Source organism: Merops nubicus, unplaced genomic scaffold (assembly GCF_000691845.1).
Source record: "Merops nubicus isolate BGI_N331 unplaced genomic scaffold, ASM69184v1 scaffold33906, whole genome shotgun sequence".
NCBI classification, from domain to species: domain Eukaryota; kingdom Metazoa; phylum Chordata; class Aves; order Coraciiformes; family Meropidae; genus Merops; species Merops nubicus.
Window position 1 is genome coordinate 424 of NW_008613508.1, and position 13,324 is coordinate 13,747.

The window sequence follows — 13,324 nt, forward strand, 5'->3', positions numbered from 1 at the left end:
AGAGAGGACCCATCGGGCTGGGGATGGGGCTGATCGACGGCTTGGTGAGTTCTCACCGACGGCAGGACAGGGCTGATGCCCCTCCAGATAGCTGGAGTGGGACACGTGGGACATATACCCCAAGAAAAGCCAGCAGAGAAGCTAATGGCTTCCCCTGGGAGCTGGGCTGCTTTGTCTGGGGAAAACAAGGCACAGAGTGGGCTCCTGAGAGGAGCAGATCTCTGTTCCTGGGGCCCTGTGCTGTGCACACAAAGTCCATCACAGCTGGCCTGCAGCTGGAGAGAGCAAACAGGCTCAGTGCTCTCACGGAAGGAAAGTGACTCAGCTGAGGTCTTTCCTCCACCCAAGGGAAGCAGAGGGGAACATGCCAGAACCGCGCTGGTTGGCATGAGGTTGCGTTTCAGTCTGGCTTGGTGAGGTGGAGCATCTTACTAAGTGGCTTTTCAACCACTGTGCATTAGTCAGTAGGAAACAGGGCATCACCCAGCCCTGGGACAGCCCCGGGAGAAGAGCTCCAGCCAAGATGGCTGCAGGATAACAAAGCTTTACTCTTAAGTAAATTGAACAAGAAAAGATTGCCCTGGCCTCTCCTTTCTGTGTATAAACAGACCTAAAACTGAACTGCCAGCAACACCATCCCCAGCACCCATCCATCCATCCCATCCCCCAGCACCCCTAGGGTTCCCCGTGGCATCAGGCACCCGCTCGGCTGTGGGCCCATGGGGAGGGTCACCCCTCCTGGGTCCCCAGGGGCTCACAAACCTTTGGCATCCCTTCCACCCTGGCTGGTCGCTGAGCACCTCTCCCTGCCCCCAGCACACTCCCCTCTGCTCCCCGGGGATCTACATCCGCACGCTGATTGAGGACAGCCCCGCGGCTGCCGGCAGGCCCCCCCCCCTCGGGGACCGGCTCCTTGGAAAGCCTCATCGGGGCAGACTACCAAAGGTGAGCCATGCCCCGGCCGTGGCACCGGGGGGGCTGCTGCTGGAGGACAGGGCTCCTGCTGCTTTGCAGCTAGGGGCTGAGCGAGGGTCCCCGAGTCCCCGGTGTGAGGGTCCCGGCCAGCGACACGGGGGATGCTGCGGTGCGGGCAGAGAGGGGAGTGTGGGATGCTGGAAAGAGGGGGAAGGCAGCTCTTTGTGGGGTTTGGAAGAGGGACTGGGGAGCCACAGCTGGAGAGTGCTTTTGGGAAGGAAATCAGGGCCTGGGAGGTGGGGCTCAGCAGTGCAGAGATGCTCCAGCCCCGTCCCATGGAGACCTGGCTCCCCTTAAACCTACGGGCAGAAGAGAAACAGACCCTGAACAGAGGCTGTGGGTGTTTTGCCAGTGGGGAGCGTTTTGCAGACGTCAGTGACCTGGCAGGTTGGGGGGTGCTGCCAGCTCGGGGGGGCCTGATCTCACCTCTGTGCCCGTTGCTCTCTGCAGTGCAGTGGACCTCATCCGCTCCGGCGGGAAGAAGCTGCGCTTCCTGGTTGCCAAGTCGGACACGGAAATAGCCAAAAAAATCAGTTCCAGCTCCTCTTCCTCCTAGTCCTTGTGGTACGAGGGTCCTTCTGCAGCAGCTTGCGGGTGCAGCTCTGGATAGGGCTGACCTCGGGGAGCCTGGAGTGCAGGAGGGAGGACCAGGGCCCCACCACGGCCCTTTCTGACCCCTTGGCCCTGCGCTGCAGCGGGTGGAAGGATGTGCAAGGATGGTCCACGCTTCTCCCACCACGCTGGCCGGGAGCACCACTCCTGATCCGTCGCCTGGCCTCACCTTAAACCCTGTGTCGTCCTTCTTGGGGGCTTTCCTGGTCTTTCATCCCCTCTGGCAGGGGGCAGGAAGGGGATGCTCCCCCCACGGGGACTGCAGGCAGGTTCCTCAAGGCTGGCAGCCCTGTGGGATCTCACGCTGGCAGGCGCAAGGCTTGAGACACCTTTGGGATTTAAAGACTAGTCCCTGGGGCAGGCCTGGGCTTTGCTGTGGCAGTGGCCACCTGAGGTGCTGGCACATCAGGCTGGAGAAAGGTGCCTGGCTCTGGGGCTGGTGAAGGCAGCAGCAGCACCCGGGAGCAGGACTCTATGCAGGAAGCAGTGGCAGGAGTGAAGCTCCTGGTGCCATGCCCTCCCTCAGGTGCCTTTCTGCTGCTGAGCTCCAGTCTCGCTGCCCCAGCCCTGCTCTGGGACAGGAGCAGCTGCAGCAAAGGGCTGACACCACCAGCAGCTCCCCCTGAGTCCTGGGGACAGCCCCTGGAAGAAAAGGACTCTCTCCCTTGCTCACGCAGCAGATTTACTGCCCGGCTCTGGCACCGTGGTCCTGGCAGGAACTCCCCAGGACTGACCCAGCACCGCGGGGCATTCACAGCAGGGAGTTTCTCCGTGCAGAAGCTGTTGCCCTCTCCAAGGGGCTACGGCCAGGTTAGTGCTTCTGTGCCTGCCCCTGCTCGCCAGGAACGGGGCTTGTGCCACCAGGGACGCGAGCGAGCCCAGCCGCGGGCAGTGCCAGGTCCCAGCAGTGGCTGACAGGAGCCCAGGCAGACAAATGGCATCTTGGCACCGTGTGCTCGTCCTCTCCCTCCAGCTTTGCCAGGCTGCCCCGTTGCCTGCCCAGCTCAGAGCCTCTCGGAAGCGGGTGCTGCCGACATGCCCACGGGGGATCCGGGCGGCAGAGGCTCCCTTTGGAACAAGTGCCAAGAGCCGCGGGGGCAGGCGGGGCGGGGGGGAAAAAAACTCCTCTGCACCCCCGGCCTCCTGCCTGCCAAGTCCTCCCTCAGCTTTCAAAGACGTTGTCAGGATAAATGTGACCCGATTTCCACATCTAGACGGATTCTGAGACGTGGTTTAGCAGAACCCTGTGAAACCAGCCTGCTGCAAAGCTCTACATCACCCCGTGCTTCAACCAGCACGCTCGGGGCTCTGGCACCAAACCAGATCTTCACGTGGCTCCTCCCAAGAGTGCTCTGAGGACTGTGATGCTAAAAAAAAATGGGATGCTCGACAGGGTTTGCCTTCATGAAACCTCATGGCTGTAGCTTTGGCTTCTGTGCTTGGTCTTGCACTTTGCAGAAGGAGAGAGATGTCAAAATAATTCACTCAAGGGGAAACACTCCACTCCTGGACTTCGGTGCAGCCTGGCCTGCCTTTTTTAGGGTGAGATGGACAGAACACCTTCATGGAGACACTAGTGCCTTGCTTCTCTGCTAGGCCGTGCTCACGCCAGCTGGGCTGGGCTGCTGCCCCAGCAGGGACTGGGGACAAAGGGGCTGAGGGGCCCACGGGGCTCCTGGCGATTCGCTGGACATTGAAGCAGGTACACAGGCCTGTCGTCCTCCCCCCAGCTCAGCAAGGCTGTGGGGCAGGGAAGGGGCTGCTAGAGCCCCTGTGACAACTGCATGCACTCTTCACTCCCCCCTGCCCCACAGGCAGGGCTCGGGGCGGGTTTGGTTTGCACTAGACAGCACTGGGGCTGCATCCTGGCAACTTCAGCAGCACCAACACAGCCCTCTGCTCCCCACCAAGGGTGGGAAACAGCCCAGGCTGTGTGTGGCTCACAGTGCAGTCAGGCAATGAAAGAGTCTGTAAATAAACTATTTAGTGTGCATGAGGGTTTGCTTCTCCTGGGAGGAGCAGTGGGATGTCTTCACTCCCCCCGTTTGTTAATACTGTACAGCTCAAATGTGTATAAACTTCTCCAGCAGAGAGAACACAGCATGGCATCTGTGTGACACGGGGCTGGTGTATAGTGAGAAATGCTCTTGGTGTCACCAATAAACTGGATCAATAAATCTAAGCTCCTGCCTTGTAGCTGCCTCTTGGATCTGGCCGTGGTCACTCTGCTGTAGGACAGAAGGGGCAGGGAGGGCTCGCAGCAGACCTAACAGAGTCACTTCTGCTTCCTGCACCTTGAGCAGCCCTGGCTTGGCCGACCTGCTGCAGCAGAGGCCATGAAAGCAGGAGCTGCACAGCCAGGGTGGAGTGAGGGCAAAGGGGAGGGAGAAACAACTCGGAGGAGGCCAGGGAAGAAGTGTGTCTCCCAAGGGGCATGGAGTGCTGGCAAGGTGCTGGCATGAATTCACACAAAGCCTTGGGGATTTTCAGTCCTTTTGGGCCAGGGAAATGTAAGACAAGTTTAGGAGACAGAAGAACAGGCGCTAGGAGAGAGAAACACAAACAGCCTCAGAGCAGAAGAGCAGCCTCAGCTCTGCTTATTCCTCTTTTCTGTTTCATTCACAACCACTTGTTCCTCATTCTCAGTGTGGAGCAGGGCCTCAGCCCTGAGTGTCAGCAGTGTCCAACGAGGAGTCACCAGAGGCCAGAGCCCAGCAGAAGCCTGGGGCCCTCACCCTGGGATGAGGCCAGGGGTGGGCTCCAGGAGCCGGGTGACTATGCCCAGGGCCAGAGGCAGGGAGGTGTCCACCTGCCCCTGCAGCGGCGTGAACACCAGCTGAGCCACGCTGGGCATCTTCAGGAGGTTCCTCAGCTCCGTGGCCCGGATGAGCAGCTCCTCCAGGTCCTCCTCACAGTACACAGAGGTGACAGCAGGGCTCTGCACAAACGTCCTCATCTTGGACAGGAACATGGACACTCTGCAGGAGAGGACAGGTATCAGCTGCCAGGAGCTCTGCAGCCAGCAAGGTCACTTCTTAAGGCCGTGTACTCCAAAAGACTGTTGCAGGTGAACACCAGATGCTACCCACCCACCCTCCTGCTGATGCACAGAGCATTAGTCTGCAGATGAATCCCACTTCCCCAAACTGTGCTCCTCCACAGCTCGCTTCCTCTGTCCCATTTCAGTTTCAGATTCCACCAGCTGCCAAATTTGAGTATTAAAGACTAGCAAACATCTGTGTCGGGACCCACGAGACCTCCACGTTTCAGCCCTTTCCTCACCTGGGGATCAAGTCCTGGCTACGAGCTGCCAGCTTGGTCAAGGTGGCCATAAGGACACTGATGGCACGGGGCGGGTAGCTGGGGGTGCTGGCCACTGGTCGGAGCTGGGTGATTTCAAAGAGCATGGCCTCCAGAGTCTCAAAGAACCTGGTGATCTGCTCCACGGTGCAGCGCTTGTCGTAGGACACAGACATGTACTCCCCAACAGCCCAGACCTGAGGTGAAGGCAGATGTGCTCAGGGCAAGCAGAAGGGACAGGGATTGAGTAATTTTTAGGGAATGGCAAATCAGATTAGCTAAGGGTAGGGCAGAAGAGAGGAGGGAAGGGAAGGTGGCCACCAGACAGCACCACAGGTGGAGTGACCTGTGGCAGCAGCAGGCAGGCTCTGCCTACCAGGTGGGTGAAGATGGGCTCCTTGTTCTGGATGTTGCTGACTGTCCCCGAGAACTCCAGGATCTCTGTGGACAGTTCCACAACAAGAGCAGGGTGCAGCCTGCAGAGCATCACTAGCTGGGAGCTCAGCACCCTGGAGGAAAGAGATGGGCAGAGCTCAGACTGCAGGCAAGGTGGTCACCACCAAACCAAAGAGGTGCTGGCACAGAGGCTGCGCACTCAGGATGCTTCCAGCAGGGCTGAAGGTGCAGTCCCCATTTCATACCCCTCAAAGATGTGTTGCAGCAGGGACTGGGCCCCACAGCTGAGGAGGCTGCAGGCAGTGGAAAGGCCAGGAGCTTGGCTGGGCCTCCTGCCCCATCTCACCTGTACACGTCCTCTTTAAAGGCTGGGATCTCGTAGAGCTGGTCACTCCTCTGCAGCAGCAGCACCACCAGCTGGTTTATCAGTGGCCCATCTGCAAACTGAAAACCAGCCCTTGTTTCAGCAATGCCAGTGCCTTCCAGCAGCCAAAACCCAAACTAACCAGCCAGGGAGGACTGAGATGGCACAGAAAGAGCCTGACTAGCAGGAGGGGAGCAGCAGAGCACAGAGCAGGTACCAGGCACTCATTCTGCTCTTACCCACCTCCTTCACAGCGGGCTGAGAGAATGGTGTGAAGCCTGACACGGCACTAGGGAGCTTTTCTGTGTCCCCAGGTGAGGCAGCCAGCTCAGTGCTGGTTCCTACCAGTATTAGACCATCCCACCCTCCCCTCACATGTCCCTCTGTTAAAGCTGCAGCATCTTAATAATTTTGCTTCTGCAACTGCTCTTCACAAACAAGAGATCCCCGTGGCACGGCTGGGAGCCAAACCCCCCCTACCTCTGCCACCACCCTGAAAAAGAGCTCCAGTAAGACAGGGACAGTCTCTGCACACTGCACGACCCTCGGGCTGCTGGCCAGGGATCCCAGCAGCTGCCGAAGTGGAATCAGCCTGTGGGCAAGAGAAAAGTTCCTGGTGAAGGCTTCTTCCTGCTACTCTACTCTCCTGGCTGCCCTTCCCCATCCCCTCACGGGGCGCTTGGCAAAGCCAACAGAGGGGTGCTCAAATGCACCTCACCCCAGCTGAGAGCAGCCACACCTCTCCCAGCAAGCCCAGTGCTGCCTCCCAGAGCTGGATGGCTGACCCAAACCCTGGTGGCACCCTCCTACAGCTGCCTCCTACCTCTCTGGGGCCTCCTCGGGAGCAGACTTGGTGCGGAGAAGATGCTGGAAGGTGCTCTTGTAGAGGGGATGGCGAAAGGCTTCCAGGCAGCTGGCTGGCTTCACAGCAGGGTCACTGGCAGCCTTCTCGGAGGGAGGGAGAGCAGCTGACCTAGCAGGAGGCACACACAGAACGTGCTGCATTTTGAGATTGAGCCAGGGCACAGCCAGAGTCCTGAACAAAGGAATAACTCCCTTTCCAAGGAAAGAGGGACAGAAAGTTGGTGTAATCCAGGCCCTCTGGAAGCCAGAGAACCAAGATGACAGAGAATGAAGAACTCAGTTCCCCTGGGCTCAGGCGATAGTTCTAGAGTTGCTTTTGTATCACTCCTGGGAAAGGGAAAAATAGTGCCCTGTATCCCTCAGTCTTTGAAGCCCACCAACAGCTTGCCTCTAGGATGACTCCCTTTTCTAAGTGCTCCAGAGAGATCTGCTAATGGCAGGGAAGACAAGGAAGAGGAGAAGTACAGCAGTGAGAGTGAGAGCCAGTCCTGAGCCAGTCCCAGTCCTGTCCCATCTTCCTGGAGACTCACAGTTCCTAATAACCTCAGGAAGAAACCTCTGTATGTCTCCAGGAGAACAACACCAGAAAAGAGGGATAAGAGCTGGGAGGGAAGACCAGGCAGCCCACACCTCTGTGTTAAGGTGGTGGTTCATGGCAGACACTCCAACATGTGGTGACCATTTGGAGGTGGGTATGAAGAGGGCAATGACAACAGCTCCCTGAGGGCTAAAGACAGTGCAGTACTGAAGTGTGAGAGCCAGTCACCTTCTCTGCCTGTGCACAGCCCATTACTGGGAAAACTGGGCTGACACCTCTGCAGCTTTGTGTTAAGCAGATGCCTCTCATTCTGTGACAGCAGCAGCCAGAGGGCAGCTGAAGCTCAGAGAAGTGTGAAGTAGGCTGTGGTCAACATCAAGACCCTGATTAGCAAGCGAGAGGAAGGGAAGGTAGCATTACCTTAGCTGGATGTCCAGAGCTGCTGTCAAACAGGGCAGGTCAAGCAGCAAATGGAAGATCTCAATGGCTGTGCCTGCATCCAGCAGAAATGGGAGAAGGTCCACAAACTCAGAGATGAGGGGTGGGCTGTTCCATGCCAGGAACTGCAAGGAACAAGCACATGCTGCTGCACTCTCCCTGCTATGCTGCCATGCACCCACACTGTTCTCTCATTGTGACCAAAAAGGACAGGCAAAAGAAAATCACTTCTGAAAAACACAACCAGAAGTCTGAGGGTTTGGTCAAAACCTGGGAGGCTGCCGTGGCTGGCAAGCTGTGACTTATTAAAGTTTTCCAGAAACAAAGTGCTGCCCTGCCTGTGTTCACTGCACATCCCAGCCCTCTGGCAGCAACACTCACACAGACTCTCCTCCTCTGGCAGCACAAATCACACCCAGAACCCTCTTCCCTCCTCAAACTCACACTCGCTTTTGTAACGTTCCCTCCTGCTTGTGCTCTCCCTAGAACTGCCACAGAGGCCCATGGAGGGACCCAGGGGGCAACCCAGAAGTTCTAGGGCATATAAAGGAACAAAATTCCGGGGCACAGAAAGGAACAAAGTTCTGGGGCACAGAAATGACCAGGCAAGAGGCTCTCTCCTGTGCTGCCCCAGTGAGATGTACCTTGAAGAGATTTGGGAAGCTCTGCCTGAATATGCTGGAGGTCTCAGTGAAGAGCTGGCTGTTGTCTTTGCAGAACTGGACGAACTCAAAGGCCAGGGATGGGTTGTGGAAGAGCTGAGCTGGGATATCAGTGAACAAGTGTTTGTAGATCACATCGGAGTCCACAGCTGCTGTTTTGCCTGGGAGGACAGAGCAGGTTGCTGAGTGCAGCCCAGCCAGCAGCCCTGCCAACAAGGGCTCCAGGGGCTAAGCTGAAGCTGGGTTCTGTTTTTTAAGGGCACAGGACACGCCAGCTCCTGGAGCTCCTAGAGTGGGACTGTCCAGCCCAGAGTACAGCCAAGGCTGAACAACCAACATGGGCAGCCAGGAGAAAAAGATGTGCTGAGAGTGTGCAGGACTAGCTCCTGGAGGAGGGGGCGAGAGCTGATGACTCACTGTGGTTGAGGAAGAACTGGGCAATGGGCAGTAGTGCCCTGGCATAAGTGGCATCCCCACAGATTCTGCTGTGCAGGGTTTTCAGGAAGGAGACTGTGCGGTACACGTAGGAGGAGTCCTGTCTGCAGATGATGTCCATGATTGTCACTGCCTCGATGAGACACTGCAGGAGAGCAGAGAGGTCAGAGTGGGGGAAGCCACAGCTCCCAGAGCTTCAGCCCCTCCTCTGTGTACGTACAGCTTTCTGCAGGTCTCCATCGTCTTTCTTTAGGGCCCCTGCCAGAGAAAGGAGTCCAAGTTAAACTTAGAGTCCAAACAGCAGCATCAGGCTGTCTGAGCACTAGTCCAGACTTCAGGAGAGGTGGGAACATGTACTTATCCAGTTTCCAGGCTCATGAGAACGAACTTCCACAGCCCCCTCCCCTGCAAATGAAGGCTAGGAGGCAGAACGTGGCCACAGCCTCCAAATCTGTCCCACCACCCCAGCACAGTGACCTGCACTAGCAGCTGTAACAAGCCCCATCTGTAGAACCTGACTGTGGACTCCAGGGAGTGAGATCCCAGCCCAAAGAGGCCGGGAAGCAGAAGCAGGCTCAGCACAGTGCCAAGGGAGGGCCGTGGAGGGCTGGTGGGAGGACTCACGGCGGGCGCTCTGCTCGGCCAGGCGCTGGCAGTACTCGAAGCCTTTCTCCCGCAGACGCTCCGCTGGGGCGAGCTGCCCACCAGAGGTGGATGCAGTTGAGACCGTGGACACAGCAGACCTGTCCAGCCCTGATCTGTCATCTGCAGAGTAAAGGTTACCATGCATCAGCTCACATCATGGGCAACGTGACCTACGCAGCTGCCCAGAAACAGCAAGGGAGCTGTGTGTCCCCAGGTGAGAAGAAAAGGAGGTTGGGGAAGAAGGGAGTGTCAGAAGAACACTAAGGAGAGGCTCTCTCCCAGGATGTTTTGCTTAGGGATTTGCCTGAAACCAGGGGACTCTCTGAACAATTCCTTGTGGAAGGTTTAATACGAAGGTTCTGTGATATTCCTTCCCAACTCTTGCCCATATTCCTGCCGCTTGCTGGGTTGCTGGTGCAGCCACCTAAACACCTCAGAGCACACATCCCTTTTGAGGGAGCAGCCACGCTGCCCTGCAGCCCCTCAGTTCGTACCTGAATCTGGGGTCTTGCCCCCGTAGCAGAGCAGCCAGCTCCGCAGCATGGAGAAGGCCTGGATGTTTAGCCACTGGTCCTGGGTGTAGCACTGGCCCACCGAGAGCACGGTGAAGAAGTCTGTGGCCACGGCACCATCCACCTCTGTGACAGGACCAGGCTGTGAGAAAAGATGTCAGATCCCCACGGAGGGGCCAAGTGAGGGGGCAGGGAAAGCTCCACTGAGCCCACAGAGACAGTCAGCCCGTGTTTAGCTGCACTGTGGGGCCTGCAGGGAGGGGGTTATCCAGAGGCAGGAAAGCCAACTACACGGGGTCCTTCTTCCCCAGCTGAACCACTCCAAACCTTCCACCCCTCTGACACAAATGATTTGCCATCAGCTTTTACTCTGAGGTACGTGGTCACTAAAGGACTCTTCCCTCAAAACCACATCAAGGATCAAAGCTCTGGCTCTGCAGCAGAGCTCCTAAATCTTGAAGCTACAAATTCCCCTGCTTCGTTTTCCTGTGTGTTTTGACCACTTACCCGCAAAAAGCAACAAACACCAGCAGCACTTTTAGGTTACCATCTCCTAAAAGCAGCTGATTTTGGGCATGCAGAACAGCAGGTAACCAACTAACAAATGCCCCTGTGAGATGACCAAGGCAACTCAGCACTCACCTGCCTGCTCCTGGGGCTGGAGAAGAAGCCTCCCGAGGGCTGCGCAGCTCCCTGCTGAGTACTCGCGTACCTCAGCCAGTCACCCATCTTCTTACTGATGACACTGGTCTGCTCTGTACAAGGAAAGTCACAGGGTCCTTGCTGGACTGGGCAGAGAAGCAGCCTCTGCAACATACCCCTGCTCCCCCTGTGCTTTGCCTCCAGCCTTCATCCCTCTCTCTGATCCAGCAATCAGGAGATTGGCACCCCAGGGTGGATGCCCTTTACTCCTCCTCACACTACTGCAGAGTCCAGGCTTGCTCAGGCTCATTTCAGAGCTCCGTGACCTTTTCTCACTCCCAGCCACTGGGTCAAGTCTCGTTATTGTTTTTCCTGTTTCCTTAGACAAAAAGTCAGGGAGGGAGTGCTGGAACCAAGGACTTCTGGTACCAGATCAGTCAAGAGGTTCTTGTTCCTTTGTCTCCATCCACAGCTGCTATTAGGAGGAAGGGAAAACCACTGCCAAACCCAGTGAGGCAGTGTCTGCCTCAGCTCTGCAGCCAGAGGCACAAATCCCTCTCAGAGAACACACAGAAGCTGAGGCAGGTGAGGCTGCCTGCTCAGCCAGCCCATACACAGCCTCCTCCCCAAAGCTCCTCCTGCCTACTGCACGACACACAAACCTCACAGGGAAAGCCCAGGAACAGATTCTTGCTCACAGCTCCTCACTGTTTTGAGCCTGGAATGCTCTCCTAAGGCCCAGGACATACTGCTCACCACTCCCCATACAGTCCTGCCTCTCTGATGAAGAGTAACCCTCACTGGTTTTGCTGCTCTTTTGAACAGATACACAGGCACATCTCTGCTCCTGTCTCTCCCTTTGCTTGATGCTCTTCAGGACAGCTACCCTTTCACACTCCTACTACACCTGGAGGCCTTAGGAGGGTCCACGTTACTGTGATACAAATCCATGGAGAACAGCCACTCTGAAGGGCCAGTCCTAGCTTTGAAAGCTGAAATAAATCTCAGCCAGTAAGTTCATTTTCTGTGTGGCAGAGACGTCACTTTTAACAGCAGTTTCCAAGTCCTTCACCCAGCCAAAGCCTTTGGATCACTATACAGATCACAGATGGTAATATTAGGCCTTCCTATATAGTTACCTTCAGTTAGAGATTCTGGTGAAAGCCTGATGACATTTGACAGGACAGGCAGAAGGTGCCGAGCACTCTGGCCCTCAGGCAGCCTTCTTTCCAGGGCTTTCACGATGCATTGCCCCACAGCAGCCACTTCACCCTTCTTATTTCCCTTCAAAATAAAGCAGAGGAAAAGCTAGGCAGATAGTGTTCTGCTAGTGCTAGACACCCACACCACAGAAACTCTTCCATCAGGCATCAATACCAACGTCAGACATGAAAAGAACTCACAGCACAGGCTTTTTTACCACATTTTACAGACATCTCCTGCAATGTGAATTCACAGATCCCAGGAGGGGAGAGGACTCTGATGGAGCAACAGGTTTGTGGACAACCATCACCTGAAGTGGAAATGAACAACTGTGCTGGATGTCTTCAAATGAAACACTGAGATCCACCAATTCTGGAGCAGAGAGTACTGGCACTAACTACTCCTCGTGGTCAGTTTGGTAGCTCAATTCTTAAATTAGAAATTTATGAAAACAAACTATTGTAACATGTTCTAGGACTCTCTGGTTAGTCCACATCCTCACAACGTGGAAAACAGAGCAGCTTCCTCTTTTAAAAGCAGAAGGGAAAAAAGAAAAGAAGCTTATAGCCTATTCCCCACCAGGCAGTCACTGCAGGCAGCACTCCAAACTGGAAGGTTTTCCTCTTCATGGAGAATTTAGATCTTTGAAGTGTGATCCCTGGGTGCCTTCTAGGTTCTATTTATCTTTTTTTTTTAAGTTTGAACATAAAAGTCAGTACATTAAGAAGCAGGGCAATAAATTCAAACTCAAATCTTTTGCTCTACAGGTGCAAGCAACCTTAACTTGAACAAGTCTATTACAGCAGCTAGCACTGAAGAGTTCCTTTTTACTTCCAGTTAGTTACAAGCCTGCTTGAGGTCCTCAGTCTCTACACATCACAATATTAAGAAGTCTTTGTTATCAAATACTAAACATAAAAAAGTTGCCATTTTTTCCTACACAAAGCAGAATTATTAAGTTCCTTAAACGAATGTGGAAATGCTTCTGCCTTTTCTTAGATGCTTCCAACTGATTTTCACACTTCAAGAGCTCAGCAAACAGAGAGAAATCAGAAAGCAAACCCATATTGACAAGGGAAGATTTCTGACTTGGCAGGTCATTTACCTGAGCCAGAAGGACAGAGGATACCAGGCTCAAGAGCTTTGTATCTTGAATCTCATCGCAGGAGAGGATCAGATCATTGCAAGGCGACATCTCTCTCAGGATGGCAGCACATAACACCTGAATCTGCTCAGGGCACTTGGATGAACACAGCACTGTCTGCAACAGCTCCACAAACTCGCCATCCAGCCTGCAAGAGTCACAGTAAATCATCTCTGCAAGGCAAGAAAAGTCTCAAACATTTATTTCCTCTGTATTCTCAGTCTTGGGACGACCTCCTGTGACAGCAACCTTGACTAATGGCATCTTATCGCCTTCACTTGTGAATTTCGTTCCCTAGTGCAGACAGAAAGAGCACTAAGTGACCAAACTGCTTGTTACTCACTGCAACAGAGTGGGCAAAGGGGGAAGGAAAGGCAAAGAGGGAAGAAAAGGCAAACGGAGGCTTTATGCTTACATCAAACTCAGTATTTTCACGACAGGGTGATTTTTTTTCTCGTCAGGAAAGCAAAGCTCTGCCTCCCGGGCGGATGAGGGAGCCGAGGCCACTCACCTGCGGGGGTACTTGGTGGCGGCGATGCTGAGGCGCAGCCTCTGCAGGCAGCCCGCGGCCTCGGGGCCCAGCTCCGCGCCCCG

At 55.3% G+C, this 13,324-nt stretch overlaps 1 protein-coding gene across 1 annotated transcript; it reads right to left on the bottom strand.

The window, feature by feature from the left end:
• Nucleotides 1-4,318: 4,318 nt before the first annotated feature.
• On the bottom strand, nt 4,319-13,318 carry AP5Z1 (adaptor-related protein complex 5, zeta 1 subunit). Its single transcript, XM_008941929.1, has 16 exons — nt 13,242-13,318; nt 12,692-12,878; nt 11,523-11,667; nt 10,384-10,496; nt 9,724-9,883; nt 9,209-9,349; nt 8,805-8,842; nt 8,567-8,729; nt 8,132-8,310; nt 7,470-7,612; nt 6,471-6,620; nt 6,128-6,239; nt 5,630-5,727; nt 5,264-5,396; nt 4,870-5,084; nt 4,319-4,565 (listed from the first exon to the last, which is right to left on the bottom strand). Exons 2-16 carry the CDS (start codon nt 12,779-12,781, stop codon nt 4,319-4,321), a joined length of 2,127 nt encoding a protein of 708 aa, XP_008940177.1. The 5' UTR covers nt 12,782-12,878; nt 13,242-13,318.
• Nucleotides 13,319-13,324: the final 6 nt, after the last annotated feature.